This window comes from Neophocaena asiaeorientalis, unplaced genomic scaffold (genome assembly GCF_003031525.2).
Source record: "Neophocaena asiaeorientalis asiaeorientalis breed wild unplaced genomic scaffold, Neophocaena_asiaeorientalis_V1.1 scaffold37, whole genome shotgun sequence".
Taxonomy (NCBI): domain Eukaryota; kingdom Metazoa; phylum Chordata; class Mammalia; order Artiodactyla; family Phocoenidae; genus Neophocaena; species Neophocaena asiaeorientalis.
In genome coordinates this window covers 767,941-791,048 of record NW_020174269.1, presented here as the reverse complement: position 1 = coordinate 791,048, position 23,108 = coordinate 767,941, and the positions used below count along the sequence as shown (strand labels likewise).

The 23,108-nt window shown below is 40.3% G+C and overlaps 2 protein-coding genes across 4 annotated transcripts in view; one reads left to right on the top strand and one right to left on the bottom strand.

Annotated features, from left to right (window-relative positions):
• Positions 1–1,561: 1,561 nt before the first annotated feature.
• BHMT2 (betaine--homocysteine S-methyltransferase 2) lies at positions 1,562–15,838 on the bottom strand. The gene is made up of 8 exons (XM_024755716.1): positions 15,797–15,838; positions 11,985–12,117; positions 10,049–10,140; positions 8,867–9,058; positions 7,473–7,620; positions 6,215–6,397; positions 5,725–5,953; positions 1,562–2,541 (listed from the first exon to the last, which is right to left on the bottom strand). The coding sequence occupies exons 1-8, from the start codon at positions 15,827–15,829 to the stop codon at positions 2,460–2,462; spliced, it is 1,092 nt and encodes a 363-aa protein (XP_024611484.1). The 5' UTR covers positions 15,830–15,838; the 3' UTR covers positions 1,562–2,459.
• Positions 15,839–15,946: 108 nt separating this feature from the next.
• The window catches only part of DMGDH (dimethylglycine dehydrogenase), a 61,602-nt gene continuing 54,440 nt past the window's right edge, over positions 15,947–23,108 (top strand). For all 3 annotated transcript variants that reach the window (XM_024755714.1, XM_024755712.1, XM_024755715.1), the window contains exons 1-2: positions 15,947–16,073; positions 16,955–17,129. In XM_024755714.1, the coding sequence (XP_024611482.1) occupies positions 15,988–16,073; positions 16,955–17,129 (261 nt within the window). In that variant the 5' untranslated portion in view covers positions 15,947–15,987. The remainder of the gene's footprint in view (positions 16,074–16,954; positions 17,130–23,108) is intronic.

Genomic DNA, 23,108 nt, shown 5'->3' with positions numbered 1-23,108 from the left:
ACGGTGTGGAGTTCTGGAGGCCAATCACGTAGGAGAGCCCTCCTCACAACATCTACATAGGTGGGAGGATGGTTGAACTAAGACAACTTAAGACCCCTTTACTGGAATAGTGGTTACTAGCCCTCGTTACACATCATTCCCATTTGACTTTGTTTAGAGTACTTTGGGGTTTGTGCACACATTTAATTTTATGTGGTGAAATTTATGTTTCTTTTTTTCTTTTACGGTTTTCTCTTATGGACTTATGTTTAAAACTTTGATCAACCTTGAACTTGTTCTAAGAGATCCAACTTTTTCTTCCTAGGTTACTGACCAAATGTCCAACATTATTAAACAATCAAGCTTTCCTCACTAACCTGAAATACCTCCTTTATCAATCCAGCTTTCCCTTACTGACCTGAAATAATACCCTCTTTATCATACATTAACATTTATATATATACATATATGTTCCACTGAACTTTTTCTTAATACAAGTATCCAGTGGCTTTAATTACTATGTTATATATATATATATATATTGCCAGTGGTTATCTGACAAGGCCACACCTTCCTCACTATCTCTCTTTATCTAATTTTCTCATAACCCCTAGAATATACCCTCCGTCCCCATGTGCACTTGAGGTTTGCATGTCTATTTCCCCTCAATACTCATGATTTTTTCCCCTTGGGATTATATTACATTTATTAATCAATTTAGAACAACTTTGTATCTTAAAATATCGTCTTTCTCTTTATGAGCATGTGTGTAGATTTATTCGTCTTACTTTGCATCCTCAACTTTCCTTCAACAGCTCTTACACAGGTTTTGTAATATTATTCCTAGATATTTAATCATTTTGCTGAAAAAATAAAATAGATCTTTATTTCCACTATACTTTCAAAATCATTGTCAAGTGTATATAGAGAAGCAATGACTTTTGTATATAAAATTTTTAACCAGTTACTTTACTGAATTCTCCTGTTGTTTGTAAGAGCTTTCCAGATGATCTTCTTGAGATTTCTAGCTATATAACCATTTCATCTACATAAAATATAATTTTCACTTTTCCATTATTCTTAATTATCTAAATGTATTTTCTAGTCTTGTCAGACCAAGGCAATAACAGTGGAGGACTGAGCATACTTTTCTCACTTTATTTTGGGGCATAATTATTAAATTGGAGTTAGAACCAAATAGTTTGAAATACTTTTCCCCAATATGTTTTTATTATTATCTATAATAAAATGTGATCCATTACTATATAAATTTTGAATCTTTCAATCTAGGAAATCTATTTTTTAAGGACTTTATTTGTTACCTGTTTGTCTCTTGGAAGTTTTATCAACTTCCATCTCATCAACATTCTATTCTGAGCATTGCACTTACTAACCCAAAATGAAACCTGTGTGTTTCATAAATGTAGGTTGGCTTTTGTCATATATGTATATATATGATAGAGAGGAGAGAGCGAGAGAGGGAGAGAGAAGCAAGAGCCTGGAACATAATAAGTAATAAATGCTTGTTGTTATTACTATTCCAAAGAATGTCCATAAAATTTAAAGTATTCAAACACTTTTATAAAAGGTAAATTATTTTTAATTTTATTGTTACAAATTGATACATTGTTTTAAAAATAGAGAGAAATTGGCATGTAGCAAATAGCTCAAATATAAGTCAAGAAAATATTAGACCAAGATAGATTTGAACTCTAACTTTTCAAAAGGTCTTCCAAAACTGTTTATCTATTTTTATTTATTTTAAACAATTAAAATAAGTATCTCATTGAGCATCTATTAGTATGCCTGGCACAATGATAAATACTTTAAGGAAAAATATAAGAAGCATATCACATTGTCCTTGTCCATGGTAGTTTATAATCTAGCTATTTGTGATTATATAGACACATTTTTAAAATTCTGGGACCTAACACCTTTAAGTAAAATCATCTCTGAAAGTAATCACTTTAGAAGGTTATATGATTATTTCAAAAAGTCCTAAAACATTTTTTGCATCTTTTCCTTTGGGATTGTCTTTGGAGTCATTATACAAATCATTTAAGAAAGGCAGACTCATTACTTTCATTTTAGTTTAGAATGCTGCTCTATCCTCCTTCTGTACCTAGTTTAGTCTCTGTAATTAATCACTGGGTTTGTTGCTCACAGACTTCATTATTTTAAGATCTCAAATTCACCCTAAAAGACAAGTTTCACTATTCTTGATTCCCTTCAAAAGCGCGTCCTGCAGCATTACTCGACAAGCCTTTCGCATCAGCTTTGCACCTCCCCCAGCATCCCGCTCGGAGCTTAAGCACAGCAGGAATGCAATACGCATCCTATGTTGAATTGACAGCACATTAGCTGTTCAGCAGCTGGAGACATCAGGGTGGCCTGAGGATAGAGGCGAGGAAGGGTTCCAGATGGGGCTTGAGGGGGATTCCTTTCCATTCTGCTATTTCAGTGTTTTCTTTCATTACTCCTTAGGCGTCTGGCTTTGACAATGAAGGACAGAAAGGTCTGCCTGAAGCCGGCAGCAGATTTTCCCAATACTCCCTTCTAGCCCTGTGTTTTAAAAAATATATAGTTAGTCAATTAAAAGATTCATGTCTATTTTATAAGTCCAATACTTTATATATATATTGGCTAAATACTCATAAGTTTGGTGGATGATCAGGCTAAAGTAGAATTTCAGTTTCAACATACAGACAGAAAAACTATGCCCATATCCATTAATTCCAGGAGTCTTTCTACATTTCTATCCTCAATAACAATCACTGGGTTTCATACCACCTTTCAGAAAAAGACAACATGTTCGAATTCTACATGTTTTTGTGAATTATATTCATTTGGAAATTTCTAGCAGGGTCCTTCTAGCTCTACTCAATATTTTAACATAATGACAAGTATATGAAACCAGTTTTAAACATAATGAGACAAAGTATAATTCTTCAAAAAGTAACCAAAAACAGAATACAAATTAATTTGTCAGTATTTGTGCCTTGTTTTTAGACAAAGAAAGAACACAAAGGTTCCTGGTCACAGACCTTTTTGTTAAATGTATTTTTATAGCTTTCTCCATTTTACCTATGAAACAATGAATAAACCAATATTTTTGGATGATGAAAATGTCAGAAATCTGGGGTGTCTACAGGTTTCTGGGTAATCACAAATTTTTGTGAACATCAGTATGTTTGGGAGTACAAGGAATGTCTGGCTTTATTCTATAGAATAATGTTTTATTTGAAATTGCTAATGAATTTTAAGGATCCCTAGACAGTGTTTATTTAAAAAAAGCCATTTCTCACTTATCTGAACTATTTTAATCATCATCAAAGTACACTTTCCTCACCTTTTAATTATATTTCTTTTTTTTAAGTAATTTTATTTAATTAGTTAACTTATTTTTTGGCTGCGTTGGGTCTTCGTTGCTGTGTGCGGGCTTTCTCTAGTTGCGGTGAGCGGGGGCTACACTTCGTTGCGGTGCACAGGCTTCTCATTGTGGTGGCTTCTCTTGTTGTGCAGCACAGGCTCTAGGTGCGCAGGCTCAGTAGTTGCAGCACATGGGCCCTAGAGCGCGTGGGCTCAGTAGTTGTGGTGCACGGGCTTAGCTGCTCTGCGGCATGTGGGATCTTCCCAGTCCAGGGATCAAACCTGTGTTCCCTGCGTTGGCAGGAGGATTCTTAACCACCATGCCACTAGGGAAGTCCCTATATTTCTATTTAGTACTTTTTTTCCTAAGCATGAGACCTATAAAAAAAATCTTCCTGGATAAATATCCATACCTCCCAGAAGAAATGTTTGCCTAAATGATTTCTTGCCTACTTCTACAATCTAAATTAATTTACATTAGGAACATTGTCCTAAATGTTCAAAAATGAAGACTGTTCTAAATTCTACTGAAATGGATAAAGAAGTACAAAATGGATTAAAGACATAACAGCTCTGATTAGAGAAGAGCAGAAATTGTGGTTAGTTTCTAAAAGATGGAAAAGATTGACAGATGAGACAGAGAGAGAGAGAGAATGATTCAAAACAGAACAGTAATTCAAGGAGCCCCCAGAAAAATATCTTCAATAATAAAGTAATTGTAACAAACAGTATAATTTAGATATTGGAAGACCTTAGAGAAGGTGAAGGTCTATTATTCTTCTTTCAACAATAAAAAAGAGTTAATTAGAAACTCCTATAAAACCAAACATTGTACAAAGAAAATCCAACTATGAAACAAATTAAAGTATGGCCTGAGTTTGGACTATGGATGAAATCTAAGAGGAGAGAATCAATTTGACCTTGATGCTTGGAACGTTCTCAAGGGGCTCAGGTTTTGTAAAATAGGTTTATTTCTCTTTCTCTTGGTTCTGTAGTGAATAATGTTTAGAAAATAGTGATCAGGGTACCAGGATATTAGATTGGAAATTTTATTGGTGGCACAAGATACGATAGATATCAGGTATTAAAGCAAGACAGACACTCTGCAGAAGTTTCAAAGTAGTTGCCTAAGAGCCAGTCAGATGACTCACTTGACTCTACACTGGAAAATCTAGATCACAGAGACCAACAGGTCAGCTATTTTGTGAGTGAAGATAGTGTGGTTAAATTGGGATCAGACCACACTCTCAGTGTGTCTCCTTAAAGGAAAGATGAAAAGTCTTCTAGCCAGTTTTGAGCCTAATAGGAGAGAGGGAGCCAGCCTGGGCATATTTAAAATCAGGCTCAAGAGAAACACCAGGAAGGAAAATGAGACTCCCCCAAATAGTGTATATCTATAGTGACCTGCTGAGAAAGTTGGGATCTGAGGGCAAAGCAGAGAAAAATTTTCAGAGAAAAATGCAACGCCTGTGGCATGAGAAATACAGACAAAAGTTTCCAGTGGCAGCCTCTGAAGAACTGTAAATACACTCATGAGGGTCTGCCAGGCCCAGAGAATGTGGTCTTCCTAATAGGGTGTCAATTAAGCAATACAAGTTTACTCCCTTTTCCACCTGCTCTCTTCTCTCTTTGAATCTGAAGAGGTCAGAAACCATGATCAGCAATATGGGAAGGGAAGGTTGGAAGCATAAGACAGAGAAAGAGAAAGATCAGACGGGCCTTCCCTGGTTTCCTGAATATTGAAACTGGAAAAAACGAGGTTTTCAGTTTGAAACATGTTCCAAGTCTTGATTCCACATGGAATTGAACACTTAATTACTGAATTGCCACTGTGTTTGCTTATACTGTGTTTGGTTATAAACCTTGATGATGTAAAAGTAGTTGTATACCTTAAAGAAACCAAGAGGTAGATGAGGGAGGAAAAGTAGAGAGAAATGGAGGAAGGCAATTCTTATTTTACAGAGAGTGGAATCAAGAGATACTGCCTCATATTGAGGGATTAAAAAACAAGTAGTTAAATATGAAATTCAAACTTGTAAAGATCGCCAGCAGAACAAGCAAAAATGTAATAAGTCAAATTTGTGAAAAGGAGATCAGGGCAAGGGGGAAGATGATGTGATTTAAATCCCTCAGCTTTCATAAAGGGTAATTACCACTTAAAATTGAGAAAACAAGAAATAGAGAAATAAGACTTCAAAACATAAATGGCAAACAGGTTACCCCTGGAAGGGGATGGGTGTCAGAAATGGGCGGCTTTTACCTTTCATTTTGTATACTTCTACACTTTTGAATTTGTATTACCATGTGCATGCATAAAGCTAACAATAAATAAAATGAGATTACAGGAGAACAGTAAGTTAATTAAAAAATTCCTACCTGGCTCTAATCCAGGGTTTGGTGTGCGTGTTGAGACCACTTCCCCAGCTGCCATGTTTGTCAGAAGACGGAGGCAAAAATCCCCTTTCCGGGGCCAGCTCCTCTGCAATCGCCCTGATGTGGTAGGGCTCAAATCCACAGCACCCACCTATGTACCTGACCCCCAGGTTGTAGGCCTCTCTGGCATATTTTTGAATATCCCATCTGGTTGCAACTCTGGGCTCCAGTGCTGTAATACAATAGTTATGGCACTTCTGTTACCATCTCTATATTCAAACAATTGATGCTCAAGGGGTATTTTCTTTTTTCAATGAAGAAACTATAAATTTTAGAGTGTGAATTCCTCAGATAGCTAATTTTTGGTTAACACTGAAAGTCTTTGTCTTATACAGTCTCGTATCGTAAGTCTGTACTGTAGTTGTTCATTATAGCCATTTCCGTTTTGTCACAACAAGAAACCACAAGGTCTCTAATATGTGCCTGAGCTTACCGAAGGGATATTCAGGGAGATCCACAAACCCTCCTTTGCCACAGTCGGGCATGTGGAACCCCAGGGGCTGCACCATCAAGTGTGCTTTCAGCCCTGCAGCCCATAGGCCTTCCTTCATGAGTCTCATTGTCTTCAGGCTGGTGCAGGGCCCAAATCGGCAGTTCACACCAACGATTGAAGCCCCTATGCAAAGAAATACATTTATTTACTTGTTTCAAAATTTATTTACTTGTTTATTTTTTAAAATTGAAGTATAGTTGATTTACAATGTTGCGTTAGTTTCAGATGTACAGTCAAGTGATTCAGTTATACATATATACTTTTTCAGATAATTTTTCATTATAGGTTATTACAAGATATTGAGTATAGTTCCCTGTGCTATACAGTAGGTCGTTGTTGTTTATCTATTTTATATATAGGAGTGTGTATCTTTTAATCCCAAACTCCTAATTTTCCCCTCCCCCCTCCCTGTTTCCCTTTGGGAACCATAAGTTTGTTTTCTGTGTCTGTGAGTCTATTTCTGTTTGGTAAATAAGTTCATTTGTATCATTTTATTAGATTCCACATATAAGTGATATGATATTTGTCTTTGTCTGACTTCGTTTCTATACACTAACAACAAAACATCAGAAAAAGAAATTAAGGAAACAATTGCATTTACCATTGCATCAAAAAGAATAAAATACCTAGGAATAAACCCACCTAAGGAGGCAAAGGACCTGTACTCCAAAAACTATAAGACACCGATGAAAGAAATTGAAGACAACACGAACAGATGGAAAGATATACAGTTTTCTTGGATTGGAAGAATCAATATTTTTAAATGACCATACTACCCAAGGCAATCTATAGATTCAGTGCAATCCCTACCAAACTACCAATGGCATTTTTCAGAGAACTAGAACAAATAATTTTAAAATTTGTATGAAAACACAAAAGACCCTGAATAGCCAAAACAATCTTGAGAAAGAGGAACAGAGCTGAAGGAATCTTGCTCCCTGACTTCAGACTATACCACAAAGCTACAGTCATAAAAACAGTATGGTACTGGCACAAAAACAGACACAAATATCTTTATTTTCTTTTTTAATAGGTGGAAGGTGTCTTAGAAATTAGCTGTCCCCCTCCACCTCTTAAGTTTTACAGATAAAGAGATAGATTCCGATTAATGTTTTTATTTCTGAACTGCTCTCCCAATGTTAAGAAACACTTCATAAACAATAACTGAACTGCTTATCATATCATGGGTCCACATTACCTGCCTTCACCAGCTTCACAGCACATTCTCCAGGTGTTATACCATGCATGTCTCCCTCTGGGCCTATGCACATGGTGGCTGCCACGGGTTTTCTGGCTTCTTTTAAGACTTCCACAGCCCACACAGCTTCTTCAGCATGTTCAAAATACTAAGAGAAATTTCATGTTCTTCTATTGGTCCAAATATAAAGCAGATTTTGAGTGGTAGACCGCAAATGTTACAAAAACAGTTATAAAAATTACCAAATATATGTGATAAAATGTGCTAAGAAATGTGTCTCTATCAGACTGACTACAGAATACTTTTCTGAGTAAATATTTTAATTCCTTTAACAATAACATATAGGTTTTCATTCAGATATCATACTAAAAAAAGGTTTTAAAATAACTGAGTATTTAAAATCATACTTTTGAAGGAACAAAAGTTTTGCTAATAAATTTTGGACTCATTTTTTATGGAACTTGGGTGATCTCTGCAGAATAATTGTTTATCATGCTTTACAATTCAAAATACTTTTATATTCACTTCTAGTTCAATATTCTAAAGTGCTCCATAAAGTAAGAAGGGAAATATGATTAGTTCCCCAGATGAGAACATCGAGGCATAGAGAAGGGAGATGTAGCTACTGAGTGTCTTTGCCAATGGTAGACAGGACACCTTGTCTGGTAAACCCAGGCCATTTGCAGGGGTGCTTCCCAGGAAACCCCATAAGTGCCACAATTGAAAAGCTGAACTTAATTTAAGTAAGTGGAGAAAAGCTAGCAGAAATCTCCCTGTTTCTTCCTTTTTGACTTAGATTCTGCAGAAGCAGTGTGTGAGGAATGGCAGAGAAAGTCAAAAGAGAGGTTCTTAAAAAACAAACTTGTGTTCTCATCCATCTGGAGAACATATAGGGCAGAGTTTGTGTTCATTTCTGTAGATTATTTTTTCCTGGTGGGTTAGCCAGGCTTGGGTAGCCCTAAGCCTTGGGAAGGTTGACATAGCAAGGTTTTCAGTAAGTTCAGTAGGGCGATTGGGGAACTAGCAGTTGGGAGGCTATTGTCCTTGTTGGGGGTGAAGAGCTGGGTTGAGGCCTTGACTCTAGATGGTAGCAATCATGATGGGAAATAGGGAGATGGGAGAAAGAGGATATTCCGGGCCTTCATATCCAGTCAGTGACAACGCTTATTGATTCTAACTTCAAAATATTGCTCAGATGTTATAGCTTTAGTGAAAGCAGAGAGATGGGAGTGAGCAAGGCAGGGATGGAGGAGAGCAAGGAAACTACTACTTGGCACTAAGTGTTAATGGTGAGGCCTGAGCAGCCGCCTACCCTCTAGGCTTTACTCCCGGACAGCCTCTATCCTCCCCTCCCACAGCCCCTTCCAGCCCTGCCCCTTTAATGTTAGGCTTACCTCTGCAATCAGGAAGTCCACATTTTTCCTGGTAAAAACCTCTAGCTGTTGTCGAAAAAGTTTTTTAATTCTAGCTTCATCCTTGTGGTGTTTGTACAATGATGTCTGGCAGATCCCCCCTGCTACCAAAGCATCACCTTTGTTGGCTACTTCTCTGGCAAGGTCACAGGCAGCGGTGTTTACAGCTTCCCACTGAGGTTAGACAGCAAGAGTACACATGGTGAGCCTGGCATTTTAAAGGTGAGCTATAATAGATATCAAAGGGGGCAATGAGCACAAGTCACTGGTTTAAAATGCAATTCGAGAAGACCGGCAGAGTTGGGTATCATCTCTACTCCCAGTGAGCTTGTATGTTCATATTGTACTTACCACACTGGATTTTAGTAAATGCTCATTTGTTTGTCTCCCATACTTGACTGTGAGCCACTTCAGAATAGTGTCTTTGCCTTTGTATCATCTTTGTATCTAGCATAGAGAATGGACTATAACAGGTACTCAATAAATGTTGGTTGGTTGAATGAATAAATGGGCATTAACGTTGACAAGTATTAATACTTTATATTTGCAGAATATCTCACAATACTTCCACATCCTTACCCACTTTTCTCAACAACCCTATGCATGTAAGTAAGCATCAGTTATCTCCATTTGGCAGAGTAAACCAGTTCTCCACGTCTTTAAGTGTCTAACACAAAGTCACACAACCAATAGGTGGCAAAGTTGGGTATAAAACCCAATTCTCCTCATTCCTAGGCTAGTGCTGTGTTCCCTAGGACCGCCCTGTCTCAACATGGACAAGTCAGAAGAGAAGAATGTGAAATGAGAAGGTAACAAGAGCATCTATAAAGTGTTCTTTCCCTACAAAAACATATCACAGAAGGATGGTCATGCCCTTCTAATGGCATATTTTCTCCCAGTCCTACCCCCTCCCCTAGATAAAGAGACAGAAAATGCTTATTTATTTAGTACCTATATGTTTACATCATGATTAATTACTGGATAGATATTTTATGTGGAGGAAAAAAATTTTATTATTTTTTTAAAAAATATTTTATTTTTTTTGTAATAAAGTGTAGTAACACATCAGGTCAATTCCATGGATTCCCATCAAGAGGTTATTTTTATTATAGATGATCCCTCTCCCCGCCCCTCCCCACTCCCACCTGCCCCATTATCGTTTACCTGACTTTCCATTTTGTCCTCACTGGCAGAAAAGGTGAAAGTCTGCATGACATTTGATCCCGCTCTCAAGAATTCCATGTGAAGCTGACGAACTACAAAGGAGTTGTTTTTTCCATTGAAATTAAAAAAGTAAAAATCACAGAAGCTATCATTTTCAGCGGCAGCTCATCCACTCACATCTCTTTCAATCATACACAATTTCAAACCTGGTACTTATAAAGAAATTCAGATTCAGGTCAGCAGAATTTAGGGGCAAGGCAGAGCCCATACCAAATGGGGGCTGTTTAGAGTAGCCTCATGTTGACCTGCCAGTGGGCCCCATGGCCTGGTGCAGTCACATGCAGACACTAAGGCCCAGTTGGCCAACTGTCCCTTGGTCTCTTGGTCTAGAGAGGGTTTATTCATTTGCCAGTGTCATGAAGGATGTAGCTCGTCTACTTACAGTCAGCACTGGGGGGCCCTCAAAGCAGGATGAGGGAATTCTCACAGTGGGCAGAATGCATATGGGTGGCGCCCCTATCAAGTGTATTCAATAGCAAGCAGCTGGGGAAACGCAGTCAGGGAGTTTTCCTTGGCCCATCAGAAACTCCTTCCTCTCTCTCCCTTCATCTCCTCCCCAACTCAGTCTTTATCCTTGCTATTTCAACACTTTCTTCCTGGTTGAGCAAAGATTTTCTAAAATTAAGAATGAGTTCTTCTTGGGTCAGATGAAATCTTCCTGCTAACACCAGAAAGACAAAACTCTGTCCTACCATATAACTCTGGGTGTCTGATGAAACAGTAATCATGGCCATTGGGTACTTATATGGGCATTTCATGTGGGTTAGTTCACAAGTCCTCACAGCCAGTCCATGTCATGCCCCCATGTGACAGATGAAGAAACTGATCCTCAGAGGTCAAATGACTTGTTCAAGGTCACTCAGCTGGTCAGTAGAAGGACCTAGACATGACCCCATGTTTGTCTGACACACTGTGTATATATGAATAAAATCAGAGTGAATCAAAAGTTCCATTCCCAACTTGTATCCCGTTTCACCCATATCTTCTTTGGCTTTATTTCCCACTTTCATTTAGAACAGCAAATTTATATTTGCTATATATATCTATATTTGCAAATCTATATTTGCTATTTGTCTATATTCTGTTAAGCTGGTGGTTACCATTAATCGTCCCTACCAAATGTACTGTTTTAATATCGTATGCAAATTAGCCAGAAGGATGAATCTGAAGCAATAACAGTTTTACTATGTTAAGGAAACTCTTGAATATACAAGGTAAGTATTCATGGAACAAATATTGGTATGTATATTTTAGCACTCCCTGAATATGAAGATGCAAGTGTGTGTGTGTGTGTTTGTGTGTGTGTGTGTGTGTGTGTGTGTGTGTAGAGGAGGGAGGGAAGGAGAGAGAAGCCCTTTCTTCAGCTTGTGTACTGCCACTGTCCACATCTTGGCAGTTTGGGCAAGTGAAACAGTCCCTAGAAAATGCTCACGGAACTTCCCTGGTGGTGCAGTGGTTAAGAATCCATCTGCCAATGCAGGGGTCACAGGTTCAATCCCTGGTCTGGGAAGATCCCACATGCCGAGGAGCAATGAAGCCCATGAGCCACAACTACTGAGCCCACGAGCCACAACTACTGAGCCTGCATGCCACAACTACTGAAGCCTGTGCGCCTAGAGCCCGTGCTCTGCAACAAGAGAAGCCACCACAATGAGAAGCCCACGCACCACAACAAAGAGTAGCCCCCGCTCACCGCAACTAGAGAAAGCCCGCACACAGCAATGAAGACCCAGTGCAGACAAAAATAAATAAATAACTAAAATAAATAAATTTATTTTAAAAAGAAAGAAAATGCTCGCTTTTATTTATCTTCTCTCAGTCAGATTTAAGCAAAATGTCACCCAGATAAACACTCAGGGGTGATGCTGGCACCGACCTGCATTTGGATGTTCTACTACGGCTTCTGAAGTCCAGAGCCCGGCCTTCACGTAGCCCCTCTTCTCCAGAGTTATGAGAAAGCTGCCGTCTCCAACCACAACCTCCCCACTATCCAGACGTTCCAAAATGCCCTGAAGAAGAGAAAGAAAAATCACATAAGACCCCTCTTTTTTTTTTTTCCTAAAAGCAGTCTCTAATTTTAGGAAAGGTGGTACAATGCTCTCACAGCTCCAGTTCTGTTGAAATCATCCGTGCCTAATAGTATTTCAGAAAGATTGAGAATACTCTATTATTGGACAATCCAGGTACTTGTTTTGTGCAAAGTTCTGTGACTATTTTTTCTCAAATACAATTTAATCTGAGTCAAATTGTAGTTAAAGTGCTGATGCCATAATGGTTATTTTGGTTTTTCAAGATGTTTGTGGCAGACACTGCTAGCCACCTAATGTGCATTTTTTTCTCCTCTTCTTTGCTAATATATTTTGTTTGGGGAGACAATGTCCCCAACTTAAAAAAAAAAAAATCCTCAGGCTCCTTTGCTGAGTGGGGTGGCCATGTGACACAGTGGTGGCCAATGGGAAATAAGTGAAAGTCTGCTGAAGATTTCTAGAAAAGTTTTGCTTTCCTGATACAGATGCCCACTCCCTTCCCTCTTGTCCCTTTTTCTCTGTCCTGTCTGGAATGTCAGCTTAAGCCCTGGAGGTATAGCCATCATCTTGCAGCCATGCCACTGAAAGCCACACGCAGGCTGATACCCGCAGCCTGGTGTCTTAATGACATCTTGGAGTAGCTGCAGACGCCGTGGACGGTGACCGTCCGCTAGACCTCTCGTTAGGTGAGAAAAATAAACCTCTTTTGTGTGTGAACCACTGGACATAATCCTATTGGACACAACATTTTATAATTATACCCTACATTTTCCAGCATGTTCACGGACACGTTATCATTTGGTACTCTTAACAACTTTGGGAGCTAGGCAAGGCGGATAGTTTTTATTCCCACTTTATAGATGAGGAAACTGAGGTTCAGAGAGGCTAAGTGAATTGCTCAAGATCATAGAGCTCAGTAAGTGAAAAAGCAGACATCAGACCTTCTAAATTCCTAACCTAGTCTCTATTTACCACCTTTCGAGTCAGCCCACCCATAATCTGAATATAAGGTTGCATCCAGAGCAGTTATCCAAAGCTATGGTTTCCATTGTCTACAAAGTGCTTCCCCAGATACCTGAATGGCTCGCCCTCTGATTTTCTTCAGGTCTTTGGTCAAGTGTCATTTTTTCAGAAAGAACTTCCCTGTGATTTATAAAAACTGCAAACACCCCCATGGGGATCCCTATCCCTCTTGTATAGACTGCATTCGTTGAAGATACAGCCTTTTGTTGAAAATACCAGCCAGTTCCTCTCAGCCCTGCCTACAGCTGGACACAGAGCAGTGCATGAATGGGGGAGGAAAGGTTCCCACTGCCCCTTCTAACCAGTCATATCTGCAGCCCAGGAAGGTACATTGGAAGTGGTTGCCCTGAGGCTAAGTACCAGGCCACTATCTCCACCACATCTCCATTTTCCTGTGGAGGGAAGTGGAATGGAGCCCAGCTCTGTTAACCAGAGCTGTAAGATGCTTGAGGCTCTGTCACCTCATACAGCACCTAACAAAGAGTAGGCCCTTAATAAAATATGCCAAGAGTTAGCAGACAGACAGGACTGTTTTGAAAATGGCACAAACCTCACATATGCTATAAACTTGGTCCTGACAAGGAGGAAAGAGATGATACTCTTTAATAGAAAATTAGCTAGGATTTTAAGAAAATGACAGTGCAAATTTTGACTGTTGCCTTCATGATAGCAAGTAAATGTAATGCATTTTGGTCTGTTATCTAGATGTTTGTCCAACATTTAAAATTTTGCCAGTTTTCTAAACAGCCATTAGCAAAATAACTAAACTATCAATATTTGAATTCAGAGCATCTTTTAGCCCCTCCTTCACCGCTAGACTTACCACCTCAGTTAACTGCTACACCTGTATGATCTAAAGCCAGCTCTAGAATGACAGGACTGTGTAAAATAAAGAGCACTGGAAATTATTCGCAGTATATTTATATTTTCATTCCATCTTCCCTTTCAGTGTGGCAGTGACTCTGCCTTGGATCTGATGGTGATCTCTGAGAGGCGTTTATGCCCTCTTTTTGCAATTAACAGTATCTAGACCTCTTGGATTTAAGATCTGGCTTCAGGGCACCTCTATTCATACACAGAGGAGTAGACCAACTTCACCCTATGGCAGGAAGCTGCCAGAGGTCCATCTGCCTGAACTTGCCACCAGGACTGCTCTTTTGGATTAAAGAAGCAATTGGAGGTGTCCTCTGTAGCAGTTAAATGAATTCTTAAAATGCACCTGTTAGCTGAGCAGAGAGGTGAGGTTAGCTCTGCCCCACTAACGTCTTAACTCCCAGGTACACATTAACATGGATTCTCATATGATAATCTTGGTGTTGCAAAGAGCAGAGGCCAGGAAAAATAGAACAGGGAGAGCATATTTTTAAAAAACCTTAAAAAAAATGAACTGTAAAAGTGAACATAGTATTAGAGAAAGTTCAGAGAAAGAAGTCAACACAATGTTCTTTGCTTCTTTTTTTTTTCTATCATGCTCATTTGCCTCAATGCCCATGTTTTACCTTTATAATCAGAAAAACATAACCAGAATATGTTTTTTTGTTAAGTTTTTTAAACGTATATTCCACATCTTATGGAACTACTACCATTACTGTGTCCTTCCTTGCAGCGTGTGTATAAATATTTTTATGTAGTTGGGATCAGTCTGTGATATATCTCCTTTTGTAACTTAACATTGCAAAGCACTTTGCCTGTTCCCATACTTAGCTTTTTAATTGGCTGCCTAATAACTTATTAAATGGATGCACTTTATTTACGGAGCCCACTATTGCAGGGCATCTTGGTTGTTCCTATCTTTTTAGTATTACTAAGTAAAACGGTGGTGCACATCCCCCCTTCCTTCCCCACCCTCTCTTCTGAATTAGGGAGCACAGATGGGTTGCCTCGAGGAGTTTGGAGATGTCCCGCGTCCAAGTTCATGCCCTTTTCCTAATTTTGTTTTGTCACGCCTTCTCCCCACCACACACACATCCAGCGTAAAAATGGGAGAACAGGGCGACAGCTGGCGAGCAGATCGGGAAATGGGAGCCCAGAGACTCGGACTACGGAGTGAGATGAGGCGGAGGCCCCACCCCTGGCTCCGCGAACCCCACCCTCCATCCCCGCCGCGGGTCTAGGGGTGTCCATGCCCGGGACCGGTTTCAGGCCAGTCCGAGGCTTGGGAGACCAGGCAACGGCCCTTCCCAAACACACGAGGGGCACGAGCACTGGGGCCATTGAGTCGAAGAGCTGTAGGTGCGGGCGGGCGGAGGGCAGGAAATGTGAGCGCGGCCTGAGTCCGATGGCTGGACTTCAAACCCCTGCTCCACCTGGACTAGATCGGTGACCCTGAGCTAGGGTCTCGGACTCTGAGCCTACAGTTTCCTCACCTGTAAAATGGGAATAAACGTGAAGAGGAGATAATTTGCATGAAGCACTCGCGCAGTGCAGGGCAGCGAGTCAAGGCTCCATAAATGCTACCCAATATTGTTATCTCATCCTGACACCTAGGCACTACAGTCGTCCGAGCGACTCGCGAGCGGGTAAACCGAGGCTCAGAGCCGTCCAGGTGCCTCGCCCAGACCGCAGAGCTTGATTAGGGGCTGAGGTGAAGCCCCGCGGCCAGGAGGGCTGAGTACCTCCCGGTTTCCCCGAAACTCACCTTCTTGGCTCCGGGGCTTCCGGCCATCGCCATCGCGCAGCGGCTGTGGCGGGCGCTGAGTGGCGGGCAGCTCACGGAGCCAGAAGCCCGCCCCTCGCCGGGGGGAGGGTCCCACCGCCTCCCACCTCCCCTGATGTCTGCTGGCTTGGGAGTAGGTACCTGCGCCCTCGCCCTATGGTCTCGACCTCGGCATGTTCTGCCTGGGAGCGCGGCAGCTGCGGGGCTTCCCGCTGCGGGGCTCTCCCGGCCGCCTACTTTACGTCTGCGGCCGCGAAGGGTGAGTGGGGCCGGGTCTGCGCGGAGGCCCGCGGCTGGGCAGCTGCGGGGTGCGAGCGCAGGGCTGAGGCGGTCTCCGGGTTAGGGGTGCTTCCGACCCCGAGAAGTGGGCATTCGGCTTTCTTCTCGAATTATGGGTGTTCTTTTCTACGCACAACCGTTCAAAGTGAGAATATCAAAGGGTTCCTGGTGCAAAGACTCTCCTATCCCCATTCCCTTCCCCAGTCAACTGTTAGCAGCGTCTTCTGTATGGGGAGGCAAACGCAGGTGTATATATGGTCTTCTTTGACTTACTTATACCTTGCTTTTTACAATGCGTCTTGGAGAAGCTCATGATCTAGCTAGGAAGACAGACATGCAAATCAATATATAAAGCCACCGAGCAATATTTATAATTAGAGAAGCAGGTACACGGTGAGAGGACGTTGAGCGAGGAAGAGCGTTGTACTCCATCTAGCTCTCTTCAGCCTGGAAAACATTGGAGGGAGGAGGTGATCCAAGATTTATAGATAATGGACTTCATGATTATTATGGGTTTTTTTATGGAATAAAATGTTTATCAGTGTGTTTTTAAAGTAGACTGAGAAAAATTATTCTCTAGATTTCTTTGAGAAAAGTCATCTGTTCAATTCTTTAGCTCTATTAAGTATCTACAGTGGGTCAGAATTAGGGGAATGGGGTTCAAATGCCTCCTCCTCCCTCCCCCAACCAGGTTGCCTAAGTCAGATTGAGGCTCCCAAAGGATTGTCAGCACATGTAACTCTCCCAGGCACTAGATGTTAAGTACTTAAATAAGGAGAATCACACTAGTCAGAAAAAACCCCACAAAAACTATAACTATCATAGCCTAGTAAAGCTACTATTAAAAACAATGTCTTCCAGAGAAGAAAACCCACCCTCACGTGCAGAAACAAGATGGAAAGACAGGGCAGAAACAGTGATAATTGGAGGTGGCTGCGTTGGTGTGAGTCTGGCTTATCACTTGGCCAAAGCAGGCATGAAAGATGTGGTCCTCCTGGAGAAATCGGAGCTCACTGCTGGATCTACCTGGCACGCAGTAAGAAAACGATCTCAACACCGTCATATGCACTGAACGGTCACTTGTGCAATTGATTTTTTTTCCCATTCACAGCTCCCCACTGAGAGCTCTTTAGAGCAAGTTCCCTTTCCGTAGCGTTGGAAGGTGCAATTGCAGTTTAGTTGGTATACTTTAAGTGGGTGATCAACATGTATGACGTTGGTAATCATGAGAAGATCATCTTGAACATATGACTCTGGATTCAAATCCTGACTCTGTCATTTTCCACTTCTGGCAACTTACTTAAGTTTCTAGTTCCTGATGTGTAAAATGGGAATATTAATAGTACCTACCTAATAGGGTTGTGATGAAGATTGAATTAATATGTGTAAAGTTATTATGGTAAGTGGTTAGTAAATGTTAGCTTTTGTACCAAAGGATAGTGGCTGGGCGATCCTGAATACAGGCCTGAGACCTTTACCTATATCCCCTCACCTGGCTTTAGTGATCCTTTTATGTTTATTGATTTATGATTTTAAGTTAGTGCTGTGAGACAGCAGCTTGGCTTCATGAGGACTTAACTATGAGGGCTGAGAACGTGCAACACAGCTTTCATGTTGTATTAAATGAAACACACGACCAAGTCAATCTCGCCTATTTAATGGTATGCATAATTGTTCCAGTGCTGTATAATAATTGGGCTTACATCGAAAGCTGCTCAGGTAAATGAGGTGATTGACACTGCTTTCATACTGCCAAACCAATTATTTCTGAAGTCAGCTAAGATGGGAGAGGAAGATTTTATGACTGCAGGTGCCATTTTTGTTTGGAGGAAGAGTTGGGATGAACAACGAGGTCCTACTGTATAGCACAGGGAACTATATTCAGTATCCTGTAATAAACCATAATGGAAACGAATATGAAAAACAATATATATATATGTATAACAGAATCATTTTGCTGTATACCAGAAGCTAACATAACATTGTAAATCAACTATGCTTCAATTTAAAAACAAGTTGGGCAGTGTTAGCTTCTGCTCGTCATCCCTTTCCATCATTAGCTTTCCACTACTGAGACAAGAGGGAACCCTGCTTTTAGGGGCCTTTTGACACCCAGAACGTGCTCACGGTAAGGGATAGAGTTGGATCTCCTGCCTCCAGCTGAGCTTCAGAGAGATTGATGCCCAGACTTAAGCCCAGTTCACCCCAGAGTCCCTGTGGTCACATAGTCAGACCACACCCACCAATTGGATGGAGACTTCTAGAAAAACGGCATCAAGCCCTGCTTCTCTTCTTTCTTCTCCTGCCAGCCCTCTCACTTCTCAGTCTGGGAGGGAGGCCCAGCTACCTGGTCCTCGCTGAGTGTCTTTTCTGAGTCTCCATAGGCACATTTGTCTCTTGTGTCAGCAGTTCTCCCTCAGCTTGCTTCCTGCTACCTGGAGAGAGGGGCCCAGGAAGCTACTGACCCTTCTGGCTCTTCTCCCCTCCCTGAACTAGACTTTCTATGCAGATTTCCTTTTATCATGGAATAGAAAGCCTGCATTTCTGCCACAGCTCTCCTATGACTTCTTTTTGGTGGACATTCGGTCAGTCTTTCAACAAATATTTATGAAGAGCCTATATTGTGTCAGGCCAGCACTGTTCTAGGAGGTGAGGACACAGCAGTGTGCAAAACAAAGCCCCTGCCCTCATGGAGCCACATTCTGGTGGGGCAGATGGAAGAAAACACAAATGATGCTCTAGAGTAATCGGTGCCAGCAGAGTGGAGCGGGGTGAAGGGATGAAGAATGATGGGGGTGGAGGAGCCTGGAGGCTACTTCGAAAAGGTGACGCTTGAGCAGAGACTGGGCAGGAGTGAGGGAGCAAGGGGGCCATGAGGCTCTCCAGGGAAGAGCATGTAAGCAGAGGGAAATTTTGCCGAATGGGAATCTCCTGAGAGGGAGGGCTTACGCCCTTTTAACACTTCCGGATTATTAAGGAGGGTGTACACTTTAATATTTTAATTACTTTTTTGTTCATTTATGGTGGATTGACTTGATGTAACCTCCAATTTAGTTACTAGAATAACTAGAATCCCTGAATATTACTTCTTAAACATCCTATGAATAATAATAATAACAATAAAGCAACATATCCTTAGCTTAAGATCTTTTAAGAAAAGTGGGCAAAGTTTTTAAGATGATGGCTTCTTCTTAAAAGTTAACTGTGCAAACTAATTTCCCCTTAAGCAGAGAGATACCAGAATGAGTGGAAAAGGCATTTTTCTGCTTTGTGAACGAAGTAGTAGGCTCTGGTTCACAAAATAAGATTCATGCAGGGTGAGTTCAAGATGGAGTCAGGTATCAGAAGCCAGGTTATTTGGGCCCCTACAAATAAAGGAAAAGAAAACTGGATTGCCCTAGGAAGCTGATTAGAGGATTTCTTGCAAACAAGGGGGTCTCCCACCAAAGAGCATCCTGAAGAACTGCCACAGATTAGAATTTTTTTGAGCTATAATTGACATAATAGTTTCAGGTGAAGAACATAATGATTTGATACTTGTATATATTGCAAAAGGATCACAATAAATCTGGTTAACATCCATTACCACACGTAGATACAAAATTTTTTTCTTGTGATGGGAAGTTTTAAGATGTACTCTCTTAGCAACTTTCAAATATACAATACAGTATTGTTAACTGTAGTCACCATGCTGTACGTTCCATCCCCAGGACTTCTTTATCTTATAACTGGAAGTTTGTGCCTTTCGACCCCCTCCACCCATTTCACCCCCTCACCACCCCTGCCTCTAGCAACCATCGATCTGTTCTCTGTATCTCTGAGTTCCATTGTTTTGTTTGTTTGTTTTTAGATTCCTCACGTAAATGAGATCATATGGTATTTGGTATTTATAGTTCTTTGTCTTGTTTTATTTAGCATAATGCTGTCAAATTCCGTCCATGTTGTTGCAAATGACAGAATTTCCTTCTTTTTTATGGCTGAGTAATATTCCATTATATATATATACATGTCACATTTTCTTCATTCATTTTTTAACAGAGAAATTTTGGAGCAGATATGAGAATGTGGACGTTTTGGGGGGCCAGCTGAAGGCGTAGACTACAGAAATAAAGGCAGTCTCACTGGAGAATAACATGTGCTCAAGGCTAAACATTTCTGGGACATGCAGGAATCAGATGCGCTGGGGAGGAGGGCACAGCTTGCAATGTGAATATTCAAAATGGAATCACAAGTCCAACAGTCTTGAGGTTTTGCTGGATTTTAACGAGACTGTTTTGTCAGCCCCAATAATACTGCTAATATAGAACATTTCTTGTAGGATGGAAGGAAAGGGGAGAGAATGGACAAAGAAGCAGTTTTGGCATATGGGGTCCCCAGGAGAGGTTGCCCCTGGGAATGGTGTCAAAGTGGTTGTTTTGGAGGGCTGAGGACTAAACATGCAAGATTATGCATTTGGGGTGTAGGAAGATAATGTTAGACCTTTCTGTTTATTTTATTTTATTTTTTTATTAATTTTTTTTTTTGCGGTATGCGGGCCTCTCACTGTTGTGGCCTCTCCCGTTGCGGAGCACAGGCTCCGGACGCACAGGCTCAGCGGCCATGGCTCACGGGCCCAGCCGCTCCGCGGCATGTGGGATCCTCCTGGACTGGAGCACGAACCCGTGTCCGCTGCATCGGCTGGCGGACTCTCAACCACTGCGCCACCAGGGAAGCCCTCTGTTTATTTTTATCTAAAAATATAAGAAAGACATTAGCTTTACTAATCTTTATAAATAGCCCTCACCTTTGATGTGGGTGACGTATTGTGTATGATACCAATGTTGCCTAAGGGAGAGGTTGGTGCTCCACAATGGGAGCGTCCCCATTCTTTCTTTTGTCTTGATCTGTCATGACATATTGCAGATCACATGCTATAGGATATCAATGTTAAGATCGATTTTATAGAAACAAGGCTTTAAATAATATTATTTGTGATGAAAGGGAGAGGGAATGACCTTGAGAGTGTTGTACTACACAGAGGTTTGTTGGTTATCCCGGAACAATAATCAAAAGAGTTGTAAAAAAAGTTTTTCTTTTACAAAAAGACAAGTGTCCCCAGTTTGGTGATCTTTGTAGTGATGGAAGTGGCTGCCAGTCATTCTATGTAGTAGATACATACAAAACAATAGATGTAGTTTATTCCTTCGAAGTCAAGGTGATGCTCACAATAAGTGAAAAATAATTTTTGGAAAATAGTCCTGTTGGAAAGAAACCATTTTGAGAAGGGGTGTTTGGAAATGTTGGTATCATTTTTAGATTTTTCTGGCCAAAATGTTATGTATCACCTAGAAAAAACTCTCATACATGCAAGAGATAAATTTAAAGTTAAGTTTAAACCCATTTAACATTTTCCCAAATGAGGAGTTTCAGTGGGTTTGCACCCATTTTTTAAAATGTAAAATGCAATACCTCCCAATTAACTTATAACAGCTGATGGACAAGAGAACGTGAAACATTAATAGTCAAATTTCAGTAAAAACCTTTTGGTAGGTGGTGATGGGTATGGAAGAAGTGGCATCAAGATACAGAGAGTACAGCCAAGAGGGGGCACTTCTCCCACTTACATCTTTGTATCACTGACAGATAGCTTCTTCAGCTATCACAGCCATTCAAACCATCACAAAAGAAAACACACCAAGAAATTAGACCTTCAAATCGCTGTTTTACCAACATTAATCCGACATATATATTTTAGTAATAGAAAATATTACATAGCCCTTGCTAAAATATTAATAAGCTTAATATTCAAAAGCTTTTCTACACAATAAATTTTTAAAATTCAGAAACCTTTCTGCACAATCAATAAAGTAAGAATTATTTACAACATTTAATTCATTTCCAGTTGTTTTTGTGTGTTTTATGAGCTCTGCTAATATAGTAATACATATTTATACGTCATGTGGGAATAAAGAAATACACATATTTTAGTGGGTATGCTCAAATATTTTTATTGGATGCGAGTACCTGGAAGCACTGGGATATGGGAAGGCTTGAGGTCAGTCACTGGGCTTTTTGAGGCTGTAGAGGCTCATGACAGAGTGGGAAGGATTATTAAAGAGAGAGAGGACATCACTAGCTTTAGCACCCATGGATTATTTTTCTAACTGCATCATTCCTTTCATACTTATTGTTAGTGTGCTAGAAGGAAGAGCTTTCCACTCTCCCTACTTATTTATTGATTTATATCAACAAGGATTTATATATTCTTATTTTATTCAAAGAGTTATAATTCTTAATGATTATTCTTTTTTTTAAATTGAAGTATATTTGATTTACAACGTTGTGGTAATTTCTGCTATACAGCAAAGTGATTCAGTTATACATATTTATATTCTTTTTCATATTCTTTTCCATTATGGTTTATCTCAGGATATTGAATATAGTTCCCTGTGCTATACAATAGGACCTTGTTGTCTTAATGATTATTCTTGTCTGTGTTTCATCTTCCCTCTTTTATCTTCTCCACCAACTGTAATCATTTTCTTTCTGCAGATCAAAAGTAAGCCCCTGCCTGTCCTCCATGAAGCCTTCTGTGATCCTTCCAGCATCTTCTCTTCTCTTAGTTCCCTTAGTTCTTGTGTCTTTCTCTCTATGCTCTGGCACTTAATCATATGCTCTTGATTTCATTGTTTCATGTATGAAAGTTTCATGTCCCCAATCAGACTATAAAATCTTGAAGGGTAAGAACAGTGTTTTTCTTCTTCTTCAAACTTCCCACTTAAAATATCCTTGCTGGAGCCCAGAACGGAAAAACATTGTACCCTTCTTCCACCCCATGCCACAGGACTGACACACAAGTTAACAATAAATACCATGCAGGACATTACATTCAAATAACTCACAATAAAAGCACAGATACGGTTGACCCCAAATTTTGAACACATTAAAAGACAAAAACTGGTTGATAAAAAATGTAAGGAATACAAAAATTTTATATATATATATATATATATATATATATATATATGTGTGTGTG

Bases quoted from the DNA above. Each gene is read 5' to 3' on its own strand.
- BHMT2 (XM_024755716.1), bottom strand. From the start codon at position 15,829: ATGGCGATGGCCGGAAGCCCCGGAGCCAAGAAG. The intron at 10,141-11,984 runs GTCGGTGCCAGC...ACTCCTTTGTAG, and splicing joins AGTAGAACATCCAAATGCAG to TTCGTCAGCTTCACATGGAA. The intron at 2,542-5,724 runs GTAGGAATTTTT...TTTAAAACACAG, and splicing joins AAACCCTGGATTAGAGCCAG to GGCTAGAAGGGAGTATTGGG.